Below are 25,130 nucleotides of genomic sequence, written 5' to 3' on the forward strand. Positions count from 1 at the left end.
TATAGGTCTAGCGAATTCCATACATACTACTCACATTCATAGAACATACTTTCCTAACGGTTGTGTAGTAAATTTAAATTTAGATGTACCTATTTAATTAGTATTTAGTATTTATTTAATAGTAGACTTCAAATAAAGCTAGACTGTATTTTTGTATGAAATGATGTGTACTTAAATAAAACAAGGAAACTACATAATTAGGCTTCACATTTATTTCATTCTAGTGTTTTAGGATGTATTGAACCCCAGCTTACATTGCCAGCCGATTTGAACGATATCACTCGATTTAATGGGCATTATCAGTGGTTAACAGATGAAAGAAATGGGCCAGTATAGGAGACTTCTGCAAGTACTGGTAGGCTCAGAAGGCTGTTATCATCCATCCATATGGTTAATCAGCTATAGATCACATACGGCTGCAGCCGGAAGTTAACGATAATTATATTATTTATTAAATTTCCCATTAATAGTATTTTATTAACGTCTACCCCAACCCTAAACCCAACCTTCACATTAATTTAAAAACAGATCTGGATCTGGATTCTTCTCTATTAGTATAGCTAATTAACCATGTGAATTATTTATATTATTTATTAAATTTCCCATTAATTGTATTTGATTAACACCTATACTAACGCCTATACTTCACATTAATTTAAAAACAGATCTGTATCTGGAGTCTTCTCTTTTAATATAGCTGATTAAACCTGTTGATAGATGATAACAGCCTTCAGAGTCTATCAATAGGTGCAGAAGGCCCCTACTACCCCATATCTATCAGCTGATAACCACTGATATCCCCCCATTCAATCGAGGGATAACATTGCAAACATCCATGTTTAAAGGCTCCAGTGTGCATTAATGTGCTGCTATTTGCTTTCATGTAAAGACCGCATGATCTGCATTTCTCTTCACTATGATCCAGAGATCCATAGCGGTATGCTAATCGTTCGCCTTATGGCGGCGGCGTGTCCTGCTCTACCTGGTCAGATGGATGTGGAAGAAGGGAGTGTCGCAGTTAGCTCTTTCCATTCCTCGTGGGAAGCATATTGTGGGGATTTCATTTGTGTTGCCGTGTGCCAGCAGAAGGGAGGACGGCTCCTCCTCTTGGCTCCACTCCCCGTCTGTCTCTCCCTTTCGCTAGCCTTCTCTCGCTCCAGACCCCCACTGCTATGCTGCTAATTATTCCTGCAGCTCCACTTGCCACCTCAAAATGGCCCATCCAACGGCCCCTCCGCTGGCAACTAGCGTCCTACAGCTTCAGAATGATAAAGAGCCAGAGAAACGCTTCTCTTCCTCTCTTTCTCTCCCTCCATTCCCAGACTCAATATACAGTCAGCTGCAGTGCACATGGAAGGAGAAAGAGAAAAAAATAAATAAAGGGAGATAGTACACTGCAGCTATTTTAACCACACGCCAGTCTTTTTACAGATGTCTCCAGCTTTGAAGCAGACTCTGGTTTACACGGGTCAGATTGTCTTACGCAGTTTGATATGAGAGTTTTGTTTTTTTGTGTGCACAGACTGAATTTTTATGAGCTAAAGCTTGTAGAAATGCACAGTTACGCTGCAGCTGTACTTGGATGAAGCTCTGAATACATCACTCCTAAATATGGGTCAGTGAAGATGGCGACAAAAAGAAATTGCATGCCGTGTTGAGGCATTTCGTGTTAGTGTTTCTTCGAAGGTAGGCCATTGTCTTTTTTTGCTTCTTCTTTGTATAGGATTTAGCATCGTGTTTACAAGTTTAGTTCGTTTGCAGTCTTATTATTATGTACTGTATGTGGTGGTTGCATTGCATTTGCATACAGTATGGTAAGCTTTAAAATATTAATGGACTGATAGATCAATATTCATGTTGTAATAACATTATGCAAAGACAAGACAGTAACTTATACAATTTTTTAATATTTAATTTTCCTATTCCTTATCTATATTATAGAAACAATTTTATTAATGATATGTTTATTATTGCATTTGGTATTTTCACTTATTTAATACAAAAAAAATCTACATTGCACTGGAGTTGTACATTTTCGCATTTAGTTTTATAAATGTTACATTTATGTTTATTTGTTTGGTTGATTATTGATTTGCATATTCTTAATTTTCCTAGTTGTTGTAGCTTGATGATCATTTAGAAATTTTGGCATCAGAAGTTTATAACAATGTTGGTTCTAAATGTTGGTTATCAGATGGCTGCACATCCTAAAAAAAAGCAATATTGGTCAATCTAGCTTGCGCAACACAGCATGTATAAAAATAGCATGTGTAAAAATAGCATCACTGTGTGAGGAAATAATGTTTGTATTAGCCGGTATCTGTCTAAATTTATCATTCATAAATTAAAACTATACAAATAAAACAAAGCAGAGTTTTTTTTTTACTATTTAAATATAAATACTGTAATGTTAATCACTTTCTTCAGTTTGGATGGCTCATGTTGTCATGTATCTATTTACATTTGTATTTTGAAATGATTACGTACGATGACTGAAAATTGTAAAAGTCTGAGCCATCTTGAATTATTTGCTCACTTTTATTACTTAAAAAAGTGCTATGTTAACTTACTCATTTTTGCAAAGTGACTTGAACATAAAACATTTAAGTTGTCTCATAGAAAATTTAAGACTTGTGTTGTTTCATCTAATTTTAAATAAGCAGTTTGAACAAGCAGCAAAATAAATGTTTTAAGTGCATTTTTGCTTTTATTCTCATGTGTTGTATTGTACTTCTGAAATTACATATTCTTTTGAGTAAATGCTTATTTTTTATAATCTCTCAGTGTAAATTTTTTATAAAATTATGTTTTTTATAGTCTGATATCTGTAGTTTGAAAGTAATCTGGAAATATTAGATTAGCCTTGTTAGAATTATCATGTTACCTGTACATCAGTTGCCTCTTCACTAATGTGTTTGTTGCATTCACACTTCAGAATCTCACCCAAAGTGGTTAGTCTCGCAGGTACTAATTGCGTGATCTTTTATGATTACTGTGAGTTTGGGCATTCTTCTTTTGTCACATATGTTTTTAAGCTAGGCTACTACTAAACGGTAGGAAGGTACAGTTTGCAATTTCGCATACAATCAACGACTGATTTTCTAAATGTAACATCTCAAAGAGTTTACTCCTTCACTGCATATGTCAATGGACACCAACTTGATTTGCTCAGTTGGACCAAAAGCCCTTGATGGGGTCTGACTAGTCAGTGTTGCCAAATCTGTGTTTTTACCCTGTTGCCATTGGTTTATTGAACCGGTCAGCAGGTTCATTTAATTTTAGCCAAAAAGGACAATGTCCCATTGGGTGGTGGTTTTTTACAGGAACCTGAAAACCCTCAACCCTTGTTGGCAGTGCAAAACACACTGAAAAACTGAAATGCACAAACTGTGGCCTGATATTGGCTGATGACCAACTACAGTCAACTTTCATTGCACTAGTTCACTGTGATCAGTTTGGTGTTTCAGGGCTAATCAGGTAAATCAGGTAATCAGGTAAATGTAATCTTTTTGTATGGATACTTTATGGCAGTAGATAGGATGTAAATTAAGAGTCTATTTCCATGTACACATTTATATCTGATTCCATTGTCATTCATTCATTCATTTTCTTTTCGGCTTAGTGCCTTTATTAATCCAGGTTTACCACAGCAGAATGCACATTTATCCAGCACATGTTTACACAGCGAATGCCCTTTCAGCTACAACCCATCTCTGGGAGAGATCCACACAATTATCCACACACACACTCATAGCCTACCCAATTCACCTGTACCGCATGTCTTTGGACTGTGGGGGAAATCGGAGCACCAGGTGGAAACCCACGCAAACGCAGGGAGAACATGCAAACTCCACACAGAAATGCCAACTGACCCAGCTGAGGCTCGAACCAGTGACCTTTTGCTTTGAGGCGACACCACTACCTAGTGCGCCACTCCGTCACCTGATTCTATTGTCAAAGTTACCAAAAAAGTGAACCGTACCATATCACTTTTTGCCACAAGAATGTTGCCAAAAGCATAGAGCTAGACTCACTACTGAATGCCATTCGTTTACAGAGAACTGTTATCAGCATCTGCAACATGCCAAAGAATCAAAACACAGGATGCTCCATTTTTAAATAAACTGCCAAAACATGACACTGCAATACAATAAAGAGTCACAACAATGAGCCATGGTCTACGTGAGCTCAAAGAAAGCTCAAACAGCCTAGGAAGCAAGAACAGATTCTGCTGTATGTCCTCTATTGTTGTTTAAAACATGTGGAATGTGCTATTGCTGGCCTTTTGTCTCTCTTTGCGTGTGCTTGCTGCACATCTGTTTGGATTAGTGAATTTGAGTTCACAAAAGACAGGATTTTTGAACTAACAATACATATTTATTCTTTGAGTGAGAATGACACTGATTGCAACATTCTGGCATATACCATTCCTACCAAAAGGGCATCGTTGGCAGTGAAAATGCATGCCTGATCAAGTGACCCATACTGAACTGTACTGTACTGTACTGAACTAAACTGTATCATTGAGTGGAAATGAGGCATTAGTATTTCCACTTCAATACATCCTTTTAAGCCTCCTTTTGCCTACCGTCCTGTCGGTTAACTGTCAAATGCTACAAAATTGACAGGACTTGATAGTTTCCTTTCCAAACTTCATGTTTCGTCCTGTCTGCACCAATAGACTAAATAATTCCCTTGGTTCGATAGAGGTTTCTCTAAATTCCAGCCTGTCTTCCACAGCTTAGGCTTAGTCAACTGTTTGATTGGCCAGCGGAAGACAAACTTAGTCTCAGAGGATGCATTTCTTTCTTGATTGTCAGCGGGGACCTCACTGCAGTGCAGATTAATCAGAGGGATTTAATTAACTTGGCCCTGTGTGCACATTAAACCTGGAGACAAGACAGGCTATAAACTCAACCAATTATCTTTGTGTGTAAGTGTAAGTCTGTGTGTTTTTGAGGAAAGGTGAGAAGTCCACACCTTGGAGAATGCGTAGCACCCATTGGCATCCTTATCTACTGTAGACTGTACCACATAAATGTATTTAAATGTGCTCCAGCTAGGCATGCAGCTTAAGGCTTAAGCAAGGAATGCAGATATTCACGAACACACACACACACACACATGCACTGCTCACACACCTATGGTACAGTTAATGCTGCGTACACCACTGCAGTGGCCGCTGTTTCTCCACCACATCACCATGGCAACCAAGACAATGGTTGCGCAAGCCTGCAAATGTGTGAGACTTGAGCCTCTTGGTTCAGAATCCCTGAGTAATTCGCAGCATCCGGCATTTAGCTTTTCCGGTTTGCAAGCTATCACAGGCAGTCACTGGTTTTCTCCACTCTCCCCTCCGGATATCTCAAACCTCAGTATCAGCCCTTTGCTCAGTGACCTTCATCTCACCTTGTTCCTCAGCCGAAGCCACGCGGACTTCTCTGGCTCTCTTCAGCACTGAATCGCATGGAGGAACGGCAGGCGGTTTAGTTTGAGGAAGCGTTAGCATCTGAGTGCTAACTGAGTCTGTTTCCTTGTGTTGACAGAACATGGATAAGACCCAGCTTCCATCTGTGACTCTGATCGTGGGCTGCGGGGTCTCGTCCCTCACCCTGCTCCTCCTCATCATCATCTATGTTTCTGTTTGGAGGTAAGAAACGATTTCAGTACCATGGGCAGCAACATCTGTTTGACTCATGACATTTGGGATAGTTAAAGATTCAAGTCCATTATTTGATGTGAAGGAATTTGAAAGAAGTCAGGTTAGCATTGATTAACCATATTGATGTGGTTATCAGTGATTGATCAATCAGTTAATGTTGTTATCTCAGCTCAACTGACACATTGATGTAAAAATTACAATAGCGGTGCACATTTTGTGGATTACTTGTATTTTATTTTAAGGACTTACTATTAATGTGGGGACATAACTGTTTTACTAATTTAATTATTGTATTTTCAATATATTTTATTATATTTATTATATTATATATTAACTGTATATTTTCAGGTATATTAGGGTGATTTTTGTAAAGACTTGCTATCTTAGAAATTTATCAACAAAAATAGATTTAAAAACAAAAATTATTTCAGTACCATGGACAGCGACACGTGCTTAACTTATAAGATATAGGATATTTGGAGTTTAAGATTCAAGTCCATTATTTGATGTGTAGCAATTATAAAGAAGTCAGGTTGTTTCGGATTTTCTAATGTGGTTATTAGTGACAGATTGATCGATCAGTTAATCTTGATATCTCAGCTCAATTGACATATAAATGTCTTTAAAAATGACACATTTTGTGAATTATTTTGTATTTTATTTTAAGTATTTAACACAAATGGGAGATAAATGTTTTACTTTGTTATTGATTATAGATTGTGTCATGAGCACCAAATTACTATATTAGCATTTTTTTAAAGTCGTAATAGCCAGACTAGCTATATCTGGATATATTAAATTAAGGTTTGTTAACAGTTAAAGGGATAGTTCACCCAAAAATGTAAATGTACTCACTGTTTACTCAAGTGTTTTCAAACCTTTAAGGGTTTCTTCTGATGAAAACAAAAGAGGTATTTTGAAGAAAGCTGAGAACCTGTAACCATTGACTTCCATAGTAAGAAAGGGAAGCCATCGATTAGAGGTTTTCAGCTTTTTTCAAAATATCTTCTTTTGTGTTCAACAGAAGAAAGAAACTAAAACAACAGTGCGTTTCTGAAAACCATCGTTAGCCATCTATTTGTAATGTTTTCCATTAGCATTAATGACCACCGCTACATTAAAACAGTCATGTGTTTTGCAAATGTTTCAAACACGCTTAATTAAGTATCAACCATGATTAAAGAATGCTTCAAAGAGCGTTTCTTACTTCAGGAGTCTACAGATGAGAAAATATACATCACTTGCAAATATACATCCTTTTAGATTCCATTGATGTGGCCACCTATTAATACCTTTGTTGCTGAATGACTAAGCAGTAGGTCTCATTCAAATGTATTGACTGTGCGTGCTTTTCTTCAGGTACATCCGCTCAGAGCGCTCTGTCATCCTCATCAACTTCTGTCTGTCCATCATCTCCTCCAATGCGCTTATACTCATCGGTCAAACTCAGACACGGAACAAGGTATGACTAAAACAGTCAAATGAAATGATACATCCCTTGATCTGCAATAAAAACTCATTTCCTCCTTCTCTTTGACATACGGGTGAAGAGAAAAGTGTTAGTTTTCATGTGAAATTTTAATTCTTTTTCACATATTTAGCAAGTGATGTTTAACAGATTATGGACATTTTTAACAGTATTTGCTATTATGATTTCTTTTTGAGAAAGTTTTATTTCTTTCAGTTATGGTGGATTGATATATATATATATATATATATATATATATATATATATATATATATATATATATATATATATATATATATATATATATATATATATATATATATATTTAAAAAAAATAAAAAGTACTATAGTAATATTATTAGCCCCTTTAAGAAATATTTTTAGTATTTGGCTTCAGAACAAACTGTAGTTGTCTAACGAGTTTTATTACTGTAATTACCCTACTATGACTTATTAACCAAATTCATTTTGATAGTTATATTTTATAGTCATTAACCAAAGTAAAAACTAGTTAAGCCTTTAAGCAGCTGAATACTAATATCACAAAAACAACAAGTAAAATACACTAACCGGCCACTTTATTAGGTACACATTACTGGTACCGGGTTGGACCCCCTTTTGCCTTCAGAACCGCCTTAATCCTTCGTGGCATAGATTCAACAAGGTGCTAGAAATATTCCTCAGAGATTGTGCCATGAAAATATCCACCAAACCATTAAACCACCATCACCAGCCCAAACTATTGATACAAGATTGTTGATGCCAAATCCTATCATCCTAATGTCGCAGCAGAAATCAAGACTCATCAGACCAGACAACATTTTTCTAATCTTCGGTTGTCCAATTTTGGTGAGCCTGTGTGAATTGTAGCCTCAGTTACCTGTTCTTAGCTGACAGGAGTGGCAGCCGGTGTGGTCTTCTGCTGCTGTATGTGTTGTGCATTCAGAGATGATCTTCTGCATACCTCTCTTGTAATAAATGGTTATTTGCTGTTGCCTTTCTATCTCCTGGAACCAGTTTGGCCATTCTCCTCAGACCTCTGGCATCAACAAGGCATTTGTGCCCACAGAACAAATGAGAAATTTTCTCTTTTTCGGACCATTCTCTGTAAACCCTAGAGATGGTTGTGCTCGAAAATCTCGGTAGATCAGCAGTTTCTGAAACTCTCAGACCAGTTCATCTGGACCAAAAACTATGCCACATTCAAAGTCACTTAAATCACCTTCCCCATTCTGATGTTCTGTTTGAACTGGAGCAGATCGTCTTGACCATGTCTACATATATAAATACATTGAATTGCTGCCATGTGATTGGCTGATTAGAAATTTGCGTTAACATGCAGTTGAACAAGTGTACCTAATAAAGCGTATTATGTACTGTCATCATTGCAAAGACAAACTAAAATAGTTAAAAGTTCTAGAAATATGTTCTATTAGAAATAAGTAACATCATTACTGTATGTTTAAAAATGTTTTGGAAAATATTTTTAAAATAATTAAAATTTCACATAGGGCTAAATAATTTTGACTTTAACTTTATCCTAAACTATAATAGATGGGCTCTGTCTTTTCTCTTCTTTCTGTTTTCTATTTTCATGCTCTCAGGTTGTTTGTACTCTCGTGGCTGCGTTTCTGCACTTTTTCTTCCTGTCCTCTTTCTGTTGGGTTCTAACGGAGGCATGGCAGTCGTACATGGCTGTGACCGGCCGCCTTAGAAACCGTATCATACGCAAGCGTTTCCTTTGCCTTGGTTGGGGTGAGGACTGTCTCTTTGTCATTTCCTATGCATCTTTACAGTATCTGTGCCTCTATTTAGAATATGTCTTGTCTGCAAAAACAAATAAACAAATAAATAAAGCCCAGCTGTGCATTTGACCTAAAAGTTGAGGTTGATTCATTGTGGTAATACATGATGCAAATCATCTATTCTAAAATCTTGGATGAAATTTAAATGGTCAGTTCAGCTCATAACTATAATTTGGCTATCTTTTATTCACACTTATTCCATTCCAAGCCTATGAGACTTTTGTTCACCACACAAAGATATTTTTAACAAATATAAGGGATTTGTGTCACCGAATAAAAAAACATCTCTTAAAACTCTATTCTTTAAAATAGTGCTTCAAAATATTTGTATTTACAAATAATTTGTATAGATCTTCCGAAGAGACATGATTCATTCATAGGATAAACAGATTTAAAGGGTCATGAAACACCAAAACACATTTTTGAGATTTTGACAGTCATTTTTGTCCCACGTTTTGGGGCCCACATTTGTGGAGTACAGTAGTCTGCTAACACGTGACAAAAATATGTTTGTAAGGAATATTTTTAACCGAGAGCTTTTAGTATATGGAAATGGTGAAATTCAGATTTCCAGAGAAGTCTCCTTTTTAAAAAGATCCGGTTCCAGTTTGTGTTGATTGTCCTGCCTCTACAGATTTGGTAAGTGTGTGATCAATGATTTTTTGTTTATGTTTATTCAGCAAACTTAGTTGGTATCGTCAGCAGTTTTTAAAGACATACCTTAATCAAAATGATTTAGCTACAAAATTTACAGAGCTTTAATATCACGACAATATTATGGACTGAAAGCTCTTCTGTAAAATGCTGCTCTCCGAATGTAAACTTGTCAACAATCATATTAAATATAAATATTACTGTTGTGTAAGATTTTGGTCGCGTATGAACACATTGTTTGCACCTACCAAGTTTCTGCATCGAGAAATGCAGAGTTTTTTTTCTCCCATTCAACCTTGTGGTATCACAAATATCAAAACTACAGACTTCCAGCAGTTCCTCGCATCCAATATTTCATTTGTCACTGAGGGCATGCATGAAATGTTCCTGAATGAAAGTGAAAGTTCTGAACTGCAGTTAAAGTCGACAAATTAAGAATGAAACGTCCGAAATTATATGAAACTCTGGAGGAAATGTGGATAGTGCAGCAATGATGCAATGATTTTAATTGAATTATGTGCTATAACATGGGATCATGAAAGAAACATTCAAAAAGCAACTCAACACCTTCGTCATATTATTGTCTTATTCAATTTAAGGCAAATAAGGTAAATATTTTATTACTGATGCGTGCATATACTGAAACTCCCCTTTTCTCCCCTTCCCTCTTTCATCCCACCTAAACAAAGCTGGACTTACCCACTTTCCTGACATTTTTTTAAATTAGAGGTGTGAAAACACCCTGTTGAGACAGGATGGTTTTGTAACCCTTTAACTTAGGTTTTTATTCGTAGTGAACAGTTTCCATTCATCTATTTTTATCCATATTTTGGAATATTGCATATAAAGGCTTAAATGTCCAATGAAATTAAAATGAAGTTTTTTTAAATGTTAGTATCAGTATTGTTAGTTTTTACGATATCTATAAGCTATTGTGCTCCAAAAGACCAAAACAGTGACAAAATCTGCTTTTAGAAGATTCTAGTGTCAGACTTGCCGTGCCCCATTTAAAATGCTTCACATTTGATGCGCTTGAGTTCAACCACTCTGGCAGAGCGATTACAAAGCCAAATGCTGTTGGCTGTTTTATAAAAAGGGGAGGGGCTACATTATTACCACCCTCTCTTTGTGTTTCAGTTGAGATTACATCAAAAATCTAATAAAAATGCACATTTCAATTCAAACCACTTCACGGGACCTTTAATTGATACACCAATATGGGATATACTTTAAAAATGTGCTAAAAAAACATGTCATAAGAAAAAATGTTATGGAAACACATTTACAGAATAAATTCCATCATGTGCACCAAAAAATGCCATGTAATGTTTTACCAGATCATTTGATCAAAAATGGGTGCAATGGGACAGCATGAATTAACAAACCAGTGGACCGACCTCATTGCACATCTAAAATGTTGCATTGGTGCCAGATGGAAAGTGCATTATCTGCGAATGTTTCATGCAATATTCCAGTTTTGCGCATATGTTTAATTTGCATCTTTGGACATAAACATAGCTAGTTTTTACAGCATTCATATTTGGTAACAGAAGCTCAATGCTCGTTCGCAACCTGTCTATCAGCCACCGGATGTTTTGGTTATGGGTAAACAGACTTTAAATGAAGGGACAGAAATCTCTCGTTTTCAGTTGTTAATATCTTCATTTGTGTTTAAAACATAGACTAAAGTCTTATAGATTTGGAATGACATGAGGTTGAGTAAAAAGTGATAAGTGATAGTTCAAGTAAATCCGATCAAACATGTTGATGTGCTATACTCTATACTCTAATCCACAGGTGTTAAATCCAGTTCCTGGAGGGCCGCAGCTCTGCACAGTTTAGTTTCAACCCTGCTTCAACACACTTACCTGTAGGTTTCAAACAAGCCTAAAGGACGGAATTAGTTTGATCAGGTGTGTTTAATTAGGGTTAAAGCTAAACTGTGCAGAGCCGTGGCCCTTCAGGAACTGGATTTGACACCTGTGCTCTATACTCATATATCATGCTATACTCTCTGCCAAGTACTGAACTGCTCTCATTAATGCCTGCTCCCTTTTATAGGTTTACCTGCTCTCGTTGTAGCAATTTCTGTTGGATTCACCAAGGCAAAGGGATATGGCACTGTTAACTAGTAAGTATGATCACCACTGGATCAATCATCTAATTTTGCCTATATAAGTTTTAATGTTTCTTATGATTAGTCCTGCACTCTTTAAGTACACACTTTAAAATGTTAAAGAAACACTCCACTTTTTGGAAATAGGTTCATTTACAAGTCTCCTAGAGTTAAACTGTTGAGTTTTATCATGTTTGAATTCATTCACCTGATCTCTGGGTTTGGATGGAGCACTTGTAGCTTAGCTTAGCATTGCATACATCATTGAATGGGATTAGACCATTAGCATCTCGGTCAAAAATATAAAAAAAAGTTTTAAGAATTATTTACTGCTGCAATGATAATACGCGGCAATGTTAGCTAGTTATTTCCCAGTACTGGGTTGCGGCTGGAAGGGCATCCGCTGAGTAAAACATATGCTGGAATAGGTAGTAGTTCATTCCTCTGTGGTAACCCTTGATAAATAAGGAACTAAGCCGAAGAATAATGAATGAATGTTCCTAGTTACCTAGCTGGGGACTATTTTCTGGTGCTGCATAATAAATTAGTGCCTGATGCAACCAGGGTACAGCAGTAAAGTTCCTTGGTAAATACACTGAAATGAGAGTATAGTTCCCAGCCATACAAAACAAAACAAAAAGCCAGCTATACAGGTCTACACCTTAAAAATAGCAACATTTTATTGTTATTTCTGTTGGGCTTAGTACACAAGGTAACTAAAGAATAGTCAAGCTTTAAACTCTTATTTTGAAATTTTTTTAGCAAGACTCTAATGCTCTAGTCTATTTCAATGGTCTCAAACTCAATTCCTGGAAGGCCGCAGCTCTGCATAATTTAGTACCAACCAGCTCCAACTCACACCTGCTTAATAGTCGTAGTCTTAAACATCTTGATTGGTTGGATCAACTGTGTTTGATTAGGGTTAGTAGCAAAACTGTGCAGAGCTCCGGACCTCCAGGAATCCAGTTTGAGACCTATTCTAGAGATTTGAGATCTAATTAATTGTTGTAAAATGAGCCTATTTTCAAAAAAGGTGAGTGTCCCTTTAAATTCGACTAATAATAGCACCGATACTGATTCCTTCATTCCCTTCTCTCTTCTATTTTCTTTCTCTACCTCTTTCGCTCTCTTTTTTCTGCTTCTGTGTTTTGTGTTAGTTGCTGGCTGTCTCTGGAAGGAGGGCTGTTGTACGCATTTGTGGGACCAGCTGCTGCTGTCGTCCTGGTACAATTTCTCTCTCTGTTTGATTTATTCACAGAAATCGTCTGTCCCTCATTTCCCAGACTGTGTTTAATGCTGCTAGCATCACTGCACCCAAACATAGCATTTTACGATAAATAAACCACAGCTTTAGTGGCAAGCTCTTGAAATAAAAAGTGAATGAGCATCCTGGCAATTCCCGATTTTATCTTCGTAACTCTACAACATAATACCCAGCAAACAGGTTTTAATGGATCTGTTTAAACACAGCGTATGCTAACCGTGGGAATGATAGTCACATCATTGCATCACTGCACGTTAAATAAGCCTGATTTAGAATTAGACAATATTAAAGACATAGTTCAGCCAAAAATGAAAATTCTGTGATCATTTACTGTTCCGTGACTTGTTATAAACTATAAAGGTTTTGGTCCTGTTGAACACAAAATAAGATATTTTGAAGAACGTTGGAAACCTGTAACCATTGACTACCCTGGTTTTGTTTTTCCTAGTATGGATGTCAGCCTACAGGTTTCCCAGAACTAGTCAAGGATGAGTGATGGTGGCAGAACTTTCATTTTTGAATATCCCTTTAATATAAGTTGTAGCAAAATTTCTTTCATTCAATAACAGATTTAGATATAAGTTTAGTGTTTATTTTTTTACATAGTCATACAAGAAAATGTCTTTCTAGTGCAGTTTTCTGTACACAACCAAAGCATCGCTTCTTAATGGCTGTTTCAATCATTTTCATATAACTATATTATTTTAACTTTCATATAATAACACAGTTTGATAACACAATAAAATTAATATCTCAAGTCATAAAATTGGAAATTAAATGAATATTTTCTGTAATCATAATCATAAACTTCTATTGACACAACAGCAGCAGGAAAGGAATATATTCAATACTGCGCTCAAAAATGATGCTTGTTCAAACTACTTATTTTATAAGAGTTAAATCAACGTTTTTTTCGACAACTTAGTTGTTTTACATTCAATCCACTTAAATTTGTAATATCAATTAAGTTACCTTTTAATTTCAATTAAGTTACGAGCATTATTTGCGGTGTATGTATGAAAGAAAACAAATCTTAGAGTAAAACTCCAACTCCAAACCTTCATTTATCCCAGACAAACCCCCGATTTATTTTATGACTTGTCTCAAAGTCACAACATTAAAAAGAGGACACTTAACAAAATTGGTTTCGATAGAGGTAATATAAGACTGATAAATCAAACAAAACATAAATGGGATTTGAAGTTTGTGCAAGAAAAAATCTTAAATTGAATACAATTTTACATTACTGTTATTACTTTACCTGCTTTAAAATCTGAGGTTGTTTTATTAACATACCACTAAATCACAACTAATTAGGAATTCACAGAATCATTTTAACCAAGGTAAAAAACAGCCATTTTGTTACACAGAGGACATCAGTAAGAATGTTGTAAGACTTCTCAGATGCTCATGTGTGTGTTCACCTTTCTCCTCTCTCTTCACCAGGTTAACATGGTTATCGGGATTCTGGTTTTTAACAAACTGGTGTCCAAAGATGGCATTACTGATATGAAACTCAAGGAGAGGGCCGGGTATGCCTCATCGCACTCCTTCATCTCATTGGCTGAGTTCTGGGAAGAATTTCATTGGCCAGACCTTTGAAACATCTCTCCCCCACAACTACGCAGGAATGAATACAACACAGACTCATTGTGAATATGTACTTATGTATACATTTCTGGAGAGTGCAAATTATGTAGCCAGAGGTACGAATGGCTGCATTTTGTTTTTCAAATGAACGCTACAGGGTGGTATGATGCCGCCGACGGCTTCGTTTTTTTTACATTTTTTTATTTGTACTACCAACTAACTGCTTGCCTTTGTGTGGACGGCTTTTCCGCTGTTAGCAGTTTGCCCAGTGGCTTGCCGCGTATGTCGTAGCAGTGCTTAATTTGTGAATTGCGAGGTCCAGAAACAGATAGGGGTAACAGATCCGGCATGTTACCCAAGGAAGTAGAGGTATCACGCACAAGAGAAAAGATCGGAGGAAGTAGGGGGTGTTGTGGTTGGGATAGCAGGGTGTTGGATGGCGGACGGGTGTCGTGGACGAAAGTAAAGAGGGTTGGGGAGTCACAGAAGAAAGTGATAGCAGACAGGAGAGGAAGGCGGTTGAGATGGGGATCGGTAAAATGAGGTGCCAGATCAGATTTCAGAGGTGCCGGATCAAGCGTATTCCAGGACAAATTAAGCTATGGTCAGTGGACTTCAGCCGCAGAGCAGAGTTGACCGCGATGACAGGGTTCAAGTCTGGTGAAGAACAGTTCCAGAAAGCAGGTAAAACAAAAACAAAAGACAAAAAAAAAAAAAAAACAAGTAAAAAACGGGGTGAGAACGTGGTAAGGTCTGACAAAGTGGTAAAAATCTGGCGTCTTTTCTTTTTCTGATTGCTGGAAGGTGGTGGGCGGGTCAATCTGTGCTTTTTAAAACACTATCGGTTGGGTTTAGGAAAGGAGATGGGTGGGGGTATTTGGTTGGTCGGTCGATCAGTCAGTCAGTCGACAGCGGCCTCTGGTGGATTTAAGTGAGAAGGGCAGGCGTAAATGGCACTCGCAGAATAATTTTCAGATCTATACAAGCATATACAGCCCCCTCTGGTGGATTCCCAAAAACTGCAATAAACCTACCTCCTGGAATGTATTTCAAGCTCTCCAGAAATGTTTACAGGTGTACAAATCCATATTGAGCCTGGGTTAATTGAAATAAATGAATTTATTAAACTGTTAAAATAAACTTTCACATTAACTTCCTTAAAAAGTAACTAAGTAACACATTTAGTTACTTATTTTTAACAAAAAATAATTAAGATTGTAATGTATTTAACTTTACCCAACACTGAAAATACTGCAAATAATCGTAAAAGCAAAACATGATTGTCAAATCGAGAGTGAAGTTTTTCTTACCTCATTATCAAGTGGGGTTTTACTGATAAATTAGCAGATTTATCTAGGTTTATGCTTAAAATAAGCATGGGGAAGAGATTGCAAAGGACTGGTTATTGGTCCCATCAAAAGCAAGACGACAACACCTTTTGCTCACTCACTGCATTTCCTTCATACTTATGTTGGTGATTTGCCACGTGTCGCTTAATCATTTCTCCAGCTTCTCTTGATTTTTTTTTTAGGTGTTGCTGTGCATCTTGAATTCAAAGCAGTTTAAATCCATGTTTTATGTCTATGAAATGTTTATTTGACGGGCAGTCGCGAAGGAGCCGGTAAAGGAAATCTCATATGACGCGTCAGCTTCATGCGTCTGATCAATAGCACTCAAGCTGAGCCAATTTCTCATTTTATAACCATTGATTTTGACAAGTTTTCGGTGGTGTGAGTTAAATGTCACTGAAGCTGAAGAATAGTTATTATAGACCTCATTATAAGCTTTTCACAATCGTACGCTGTCCATCTCAGTGCCACTGACCATCAATTACACACCGCAATTGTTAAGCTTCCGAGATTCACATGCCTTCTACCAATCAGGCTTTATACAGCAGAAACGTGGCCTGGGATTTATTACCGAGAAGACGAATATTACTCATGTTATGACTCATGATTGACTGACTGTGTTTCCTTTTCTGGGCTGTGCTCCACTGCCTGCAGGCTGAGACGCGTGCCCTTACTGGCATCGCTTTTCTTTTTTTTTTTTTCTTTCTTTTTTTTCTTTCTTCTTTTTGCATCCAAGTGTTTCTCTTCCCATTTTGAGATTTTTATTATGATTATTTCATTTCAGCTACGTTGTGTTTGCTATGATCTATCTGATCGATTGCGTTTGTTTTTGTGCTGTCTGAAACATTGTATCCACAGCATCCCCTCGCTCACACTCAGGGCTCTCCTCTATCCCCTGCCCACCTGTCACTGATTGGCTGAGATGCAGCTCTCCGCCTATACTTATCACATTAGCCTCTCCCACAATTTTTTAGCTGCTGCAATGTTCAGTTCCCTGCAGAGAATTATTTTTGCACTTAAATTTCCCTCATAATAGGGATTTAGGACTCAATTTTCTGATTGCTTCTGATGGAAGCATGCTGGGTAATGTGCTTTAGATTAGTCATTTAGATTTAGAATAGCTGTAGAATTTTATATGGAACCATAAATTAGTTTGTGTGTGTATGTGTGCGTGTGTGTGTGTGTGTGTGTCTGTGTAAATATGTGGATTTCATTGTTTGGACGTTTTGGATCAGATTTGTTTTTGTTCTGTTTGTGTTTAAATAATAATGGGAAAATACAACCGTTATCAACACGTTTGCTTGAGTATTTTGGAGCTGCATTGCATTCTCTGCGGAAAGTGATTAACTCAAGGCTGGCTGCCGTTGTTTGGCACTGATAGACGGGGAGGGCGAATTGGATTTCAGAGGAAGGATTTTCGTATTCCTTCCTTTCTCCTTCGCACTTGTTCTTAAGCACAGCATTTTTCATTAGCCTAATTAATAAGCGCCGCTGTTAATTACACATACCGCAGGAGCAGCACTTTGGGTAGTCATGGCACACCTGTAAATTCTGCCATTTTCTTAAGTTTTTCGAATAACAAACTGCACATTGTCAGACTGCTAAGGTCTTCATCAAGGACTTTGGATACCTGCGGCAACACAAAACCACTGATGTTTCATAAATGAATAAATGAGAAATTTGTTTTAATATTTGGGATAGAATCTTATCAGTTGGTTTTTTTGAAGTCCCCCACCTCTGTGAAGACTAGCAAGATGGTCTTGTAATTCAAAAAAATGCTGATTGCTTTTTTTAACATCACTGCCTCTAGTGAGGTTTTATTGGTCGCATTGGCCTTTCCCTTGGAATTGAATTTCTTACATTATGTGGGGTTTAATCTACATGTCTGCCAGTAGCAGAATCAACTTCCTATCCATTTGGGCAGCCATGCCAAGCTGATGACTTTAATTGTATTTTTTTTTTTTTTTTTTTGTTTTTTGAGGTGCTTTCAGTGCAACAGTTATATTGCAAACTAATACTTATATTCAGCAGTAAAGCATTAAATTGATCAATAGTGACACTACCCAGCAGGCACAGGCTGTTATCATGACATCAGATTGGCATTGTACCCCATCATAGGGACGTTGAAAATGAAAATGAAAATCGGGTTGATGTCATAACCCAGCATCAGGCCGACATCAATGTCCACCTTCCAACTTAAAACTGACCAAATATCAATGTCTAATGATGTTACAGCTTGACGTTGTGTGGACGTTATCATTATGACGTCTATCAGACGTTGGATTTTGGTTGCCATAGCTGAAGAATAAATGACAGCATTTGACGTCAATATGACTGTAATGAAGTTTACGGCCACCTGGCTGCCGGCAACGAGGCAGAGAACAGACAAACTTTTAACAAGTTTTTAATGAGTAAATAAAACATATGGCATGGCAAAAGTAAAGCACTTGTCCGGGCCCGGTCCTTACTCGTCCAGCACTGGCGTCTCTCCTCCTTTAGCTTCCAGGGCACCTTTGTGAGAATCGAGGCAGGTGACGCGTCCAGGTGTCCCTGATTATCTCACTTGCATGCACTCATTTCTCTCGACCCCGCTTCAGTCGCCACGATGATGTTGGTTTAAGATGTTGGCACAACGTTGAATTTTAGTCATTTTCCAAAACAACCTAAAATTTACTAAATATCAACATCATTTGAAATCGTTATTGGACGTCAAAATAGCATTGTCCTTAGATGCTTGCTGGACATTGAATTTTGGACACCTGTCGTCACGGCCTGAATCTAACCTAATATTAACGTCTTATAACGTTGTGTGCGAGGCAGTGGCGCAGTAGGTAGTGCTGTCGCCTCACAACAAGAAGGTTGCTGGGTCGCTGGTTCGAACCTCGGCTCAGTTGGTGTTTATGTGTGGAGTTTGCATCCTCTCCCTGCCTTCGCGTGGGTTTCCTCCGGGTGCTCTGGTTTCCCCCACAATGCAAAGACATGCGGTACAGGTGAATTGGGTAGGCTAAATTGTCCGTAGTGAATGTGTGTGTTGATGTTTCCCAGAGATGGGTTGCGGCTGGAAGGGCATCCACTGCGTAAAAACTTGCTGGATAAGTTGGCGGTTCATTCCGCTGTGGTGATCCCGGACTAAAAAAGGGACTAAGCCAAAGAAAATGAATGAATAAATGGTAAAGACATGTTTAATGTAAAAAGTATATTACTATATCAAAAATGAATAATATTCATTTATTAATATTCATCAAAGAATCCTAATAAAAGTGATTATATTTAATTTTTATGTTATAAAAATTAATATAAATTATTTTTATCATTCATAATAAGAATTTATTGTGCACCAAATCATCATATTGCATTAGAATGATTGTTAAAAGAGAATATGCCACTGAAGACTAGTCTAATGATGCTTTAAACTACAAAATTATGTCACAATTTAAAAACACATTTATTTTAAAAAGTAATAATACTGTACAACTTTTATAGTACAGACCATTTTAAGGGATGTAAACAAAAACAATGGTCCCATCGCATACCATGTTTTACCTTTTTAATTTTCATAGCTTCAGAGAATCCAAAAACAGCCCCATATTGATAAAGAATGTTATGATAGCTGTTTTAACATTAAGTTATAATTGAATCGCCTCTTGTTACAGTTATGAAATGGTTTGATATTAAGCAGGAAATGTTCATGGGCCAACAACATGACCACATTGAAATGGTCTACAGTAGGATGGTCTGATAAATGAAGCTGAAATATTATGGTTTTGATGCTGCATCTGTTATTTTGAATCATTTTAACTAGGCCTAGATTTTTCCTAAATGTAACCAGATTTGTCATACACTGTCTGCGTGCAGTAGAAACCACATTTGAGATCCTTTATAAAAACATGAGATAAAAGTAGCCTTTTAGTAAAGCTGTTTCTGTCTCAGCGTTGACTAAAAATAGCCACCATCATGGGAATAGGATTGAAATATGAAATATCATTGTACGCTACAGTTTATTAGAAAAAATAAGCCACACATAGACAAATATATAGATATATACATTCGATATTGGCTGTCATGGCTTTAACGTGACTCCTTAAATGACCGTGATTTTGCTCAAGTCTGGGAATGCACGATCTCCGGGCTGTCAGCAAGCATGAATGTTTGTGTGTGTGTTTTTTTTTTTCCGAGTTCCCATGTCTCTCTCCAGGGCCCAAAGACAGATGCAGATTGGGATGGATAAACCGCTCGCAGCCTAAATCAAGCAAATTCCATATGGCATACAAATGCTAAAGATGATTTGATGTCATTGATATGACAGAATCAAAATCCTATCATGTAGTGTTTTACATAGGCTGTCAGTGGAAATAAATGATGGTAATTCATACACACATGCACAACATATAGAGTTGATGTTTGTTTTGTTTTTTTCGATAGCTGTTTGTCCCACATGTTCAATCAGGCCTGTTTAGACATAAAACCAACATGACAGCATATTTTCCATCATTCCTGCACTCTTCCCAAAAAATTGCCCTGAGTGAGAGCTGGTAGGGGATTCTGTGGCCGCTGTGTACTTTCTAGGTGTATAAATGTCTATGTGTGTGCGTGTGTGTGTGTGTGAGAGAGTGTGCTTGTGGTTAAATGTCGGCGTACATGTGTATTTCAGTGTGTTGATTTGACTTTGCAGTCAGATGACAGTGCCACTGTACAATATGACGCTCAAATGTGCCAAGTGCGGAGTTATCTCGTCGCCTGACGTTTCCACCACAGCTACCAGTAACGCCATGTTAGTCCCGCTAATTATTTACCAACTCTTTGATGCTTTGCCTTCGGTTTCATTCTTTTTTTTCCCTTTCTTCCTGCATATTTCCTTTTTCACCTCTCATTTTCTTATTTTTCTGGTTTGCTCCCCCCATTCATTCCCCTCAACCTGCTGTTGCTCCTTAGCTGGTATGTCAGATGTGATTAACCGAGACGGGAGCTTTTATGCTGTCGCAATGCTAAATCATGCAGATTGTAATAGGAGCCCATTTTGAAGGCTTAGTGTGTGTGTGTGTGTGTTTGTGTAGTGTGCAGTTGACCAGAGCGCTCCTTGCAAAAGATTACCATGGTAACCATAATTTCTGTCAAAGTAGCATAGTTTTAGATATAATAAAATGCATTTGGCAGATGCTGTCATGCACAAAACTCTCAGCATATGCAATTTATGCGACTCAAACCCATAGGTTTAAGCGTTCCTAGCATCATTTTTTGCTTGTAATTGGATTAGTGGTAGGACAATTTATTGGACTATACTGTAAATCAGACAGATTTAGAGATAGATAGATAGATAGATAGATAGATAGATAGATAGATAGATAGATAGATAGATAGATAGATAGATAGATAGATAGATAGATAGATAGATAGATAGATAGATAGATAGATAGATAGATAGATAGATAGATAGATAGATAGATAGATAGATAGATAGATAGATAGATAGATAGATAGATAGATAGATCAAATAATAACTTGACTTCTAGTTGATCATTTGGAAAACTGGCAGAAGGTAGATTTTTCTGATGAATAATCTGTTGAACTGCATCCCAATCATCACCAATACTGCAGAACCTATTGGAACCCACATGACCTAAGATTCTCATAGAAATCAATCAAATTAAGCGCTCCTCCAGATAGCGCTCTTTATCATACTTCGGCCTCTACATCTAAGTTCCTGAAAGCAAAGAAAGCCAGGGTGCTCCAGGATTGGTCAGCCCAGTCACCAGATATGAACATTATCGAGCGTGTCTGGGTAAGATGGAGGAGGCATTGAAGATGATTCCAAAGAATCTTTATGAACTCTGGGAAAAATGCTTTCGTTGCCATTCCAGATGGCTTTATTAATATGTTATTTGAGTCATTTCAGAGATGTATGGATGCCCTTCAAGCCAACGGGAGTAATACACAATATAAATTTTTTTCCCACTGCAACATGACTTTATTATACACTGTACATTATTTCATTAAGCGGCAAGACTTTTTTCTAAGCAAAGTCAGACCTATAAATATATATATATATATATATATATATATATATATATATATATATATATATATATATATATATATATATATATATATATATATATATATATATATATATGATTTTTTTCTGTAAAAAGCATAATCTTGAGGCTTTAGCCTTTCATGTAAGTCAATTCTGACACCAAATGATCAACTAGAAGTTGAACTCAAGTTATTATTTGTTGTTCCTAAAACCTGGAAGGGCAATAAGACTTTTGTAAAGTATGGATGGATGGATGGATGGATGGACGGATGGATAGACGGATAGACAGATAGATAGATAGATAGATAGATAGATAGATAGATAGATAGATAGATAGATAGATAGATAGATAGATAGATAGATAGATAGATAGATAGATAGATAGATAGATAGATAGATAGATAGATAGATAGATACTTACATTTTAAACTTTATTGCAATGTATTAAAATTATGTTGTCACTAAATTACAATATACTCTAAGTATTAAAATTACTTTAAAAATAGTCCCTTAACTTACTTTAATTTTTATGTGGAAAAGTAATTTGATCACATTAAGTGGTTACTTTAACTGCTTACACTCAACACTGGATAAAACTAATTTTCATAAAAGAGCTAAAAGCCTAAAATAATAAAATTAACATAAAAAACACATAGCAAAAGTTATTCAAATTGAATCCAAAATGAAAATGAAGGCTTAAAATAGAAAGAAAATGATATTTAAAAATAAAAAGGGACTGGAAAAACCAATAGAAAAGCACAAATCAAAATTATTAAAGCAAACTTTAAAATGAAAACTGAAAATCAAACCTTTTACAAGAAGTAATACAAGTCTCAGGTGGCCCTAGAATGTATTTCTAAATGTTCATCTCAAAATACTCACACAGATTATTTATTACACTATGCTGTAAATTCCCATTTTGTCAAAAATATATGACTTTAATGCTCATCTATTTAAATAAAAATAAAAAAGGTAAAAATATTTGTATAATTTTAGCACACACATCTCATTTGGCATCCATAAAATTGACTAATTTGAATACTGTAGCCTTCCTAAAACAGTATATAGGCAATAATCTTTGTTATTTGTTTAATTTCTGGAATGCTCACATTATCTTTTATTAAGTAGTGACAATAACTGCACAGTATTTTAGTTGATCTGTGTGGTATTTTAGCAGAAAGTATGGTTGCCATAAGACATTTATTGTCTTTCTAATAATAGCAGCCACGTCAAGAATGTCTTGTCTTACTGTGTAACTGAAATGAGCCATGTTGGTCTAGTCTCCGTCATTAGCTCTCTCCATAATGTAAGATAAAGTAAAGCAGCCATTTATGGATGTACATAATTATGTGTAGGATGTGTATTTGTGTGTGGCGACAGCTGAGAAGATCTAAGAGAGGTTAAAATCACGCAACCTGCAATATTTTTATCTTCCTGCTGAATTGCAGCAATTTGTAAACAAGACAAGTATAGGATGAAAGGTCGATGAGCTTTTACCACATAATTTAATGTTGATATACGGATATAGATGTCTGGGGTTGACTGCGTTTGTGTGTACACAGGATATCAGGTGAAAGCTTTGTAGGCCAGAGCACTTTATAAACATAACTGTATGTCTTTATTAGGTCTATGCAGTTGTTCATGAAGTAAAATGTTGTAAATCTCTATAGTATTACACAAAAATTCTGATTATTACCCACTGCAGTATTATGTTCCTATGATGAAACGGATTTGTTTTTTACTATTGTTTTATTTCAGCATACTTTTATAAATGTGTGTGTGTGTGTGTGTGTGTGTGTGTGTGTGTGTGTGTGTGTGTGTGTGTGTGTGTGTGTGTGTGTGTGTGTGTGTGTGTGTGTGTGTGTGTGTGTGTGCTTGGTTATGTTGTTTATAAGGGCAAAAAATGTGTAATGACATTGTTATGACCTTGTTGTACTTTATTAAGGACATACCTTGTATCCTCATAACTCAAAACACTTAGAAATCATTCTAAAATCATACAGAGTTTACCACAGGTTTGTGTTTAGGGGTTGGGTAATAGCATATAATAAGCATTTTTTACAGTATAAAATACATCACACCTGTATTTAAGTGTGTAACTATATAGTTAGTTTTTGTATTCTCTATTTGTTCCCCTTTTCCTTCCCATCTCTATTCTTAATGGTTGTTATGTATCTTTGTAAATGTAAAAAATCTTAAATAAATCTTAAAAATAAAAAAAAAAACATTACGCCTGTGAGAGTCCTAGTAAACCTTATATACAAGTATGTGTGTGATTGCCTGTGTGTGTCTGTTAGTGCATTTTAAAACAGTAGATAAGAGTACAGGAGTGTTGATGACGTGAAGAACACAATTTTAGAATGCTAAAAGAAGGGAATAAAATGTTAAAATGTAGATCTTGCTGAGCATGCTGAGCCCCTACGCCTAAAATCCATGATAAGGGGAGAGTTCTTCTCTAAAAATACACCTAATAAATCTACATTCCTTCATCTTTCACCTTGTCATTTGTCTTTCTCCTTTTCATCATCCATTGTTCCTTTTTTATTGCCTTTTTCACCTGTTGCAACTGTTTTGAACTGTGATTGAACCTACATGTTTTGAGTATATTGATATTTTGTTGAGTGTAATCAACAAAAAGGGCAACTCTAACACATATTGAACATTGTATTGATCTGTCTGTTTATATATGAATGCATTTTAGTACTGGATTATAGTCTTTAAAACACTCACCAGGCATCTAAAGTTTATTCTATAAGTCTTAAATAGTAATTTGTTCTATATAAAATGTTAAAAATCCTCACTCTGAAAGAGTGGCTTGTTCTTTAGGCTTGCCCTCTTTGTCACTTTTTTTGTATACCTCTAGTTAATAAACCTTGGCTCACTGTAATGCTGTTTATGTCCTGTAGGGCGTCGCTGTGGAGCTCCTGCGTTGTTCTGCCGTTGCTGGCGCTCACTTGGATGTCGGCAGTCTTGGCTATTACTGACCGCCGTTCAGCCTTGTTTCAAATCCTTTTTGCCGTCTTTGACTCCCTCGAGGGCTTTGTTATCGTGATGGTGCATTGCATCCTACGCAGAGAGGTGAGTGAACTTGTCTGATGCCTGCTTGTAAAGTGGACCTATTATTTTTTTTTCAAGATGTAATAGATGTTTCAGGTGTACCCAGAGTCTGTCTGTGCAGTTTCAGCTCC

At 36.5% G+C, this 25,130-nt stretch overlaps 1 protein-coding gene across 36 annotated transcripts in view; it reads left to right on the top strand.

Annotated features, from left to right (window-relative positions):
- Positions 1 to 25,130, top strand: part of adgrb1a (adhesion G protein-coupled receptor B1a) — a 158,137-nt gene that overhangs the window by 117,477 nt on the left and 15,530 nt on the right. For 15 of the 36 annotated variants that reach the window (XM_009292551.5, XM_009292553.5, XM_009292552.5 and 12 more), the window contains 8 exons: positions 5,547 to 5,650; positions 7,022 to 7,124; positions 8,735 to 8,885; positions 11,651 to 11,720; positions 12,863 to 12,929; positions 14,416 to 14,501; positions 20,581 to 20,679; positions 24,849 to 25,020. In XM_009292551.5, the coding sequence (XP_009290826.1) occupies positions 5,547 to 5,650; positions 7,022 to 7,124; positions 8,735 to 8,885; positions 11,651 to 11,720; positions 12,863 to 12,929; positions 14,416 to 14,501; positions 20,581 to 20,679; positions 24,849 to 25,020 (852 nt within the window). The remainder of the gene's footprint in view (positions 1 to 5,546; positions 5,651 to 7,021; positions 7,125 to 8,734; positions 8,886 to 11,650; positions 11,721 to 12,862; positions 12,930 to 14,415; positions 14,502 to 20,580; positions 20,680 to 24,848; positions 25,021 to 25,130) is intronic. The other 21 variants (XM_009292556.5, XM_073926441.1, XM_073926447.1 and 18 more) reach the window with 3 other exon arrangements.

Source organism: Danio rerio, chromosome 16 (genome assembly GCF_049306965.1).
Source record: "Danio rerio strain Tuebingen ecotype United States chromosome 16, GRCz12tu, whole genome shotgun sequence".
NCBI lineage: Eukaryota > Metazoa > Chordata > Actinopteri > Cypriniformes > Danionidae > Danio > Danio rerio.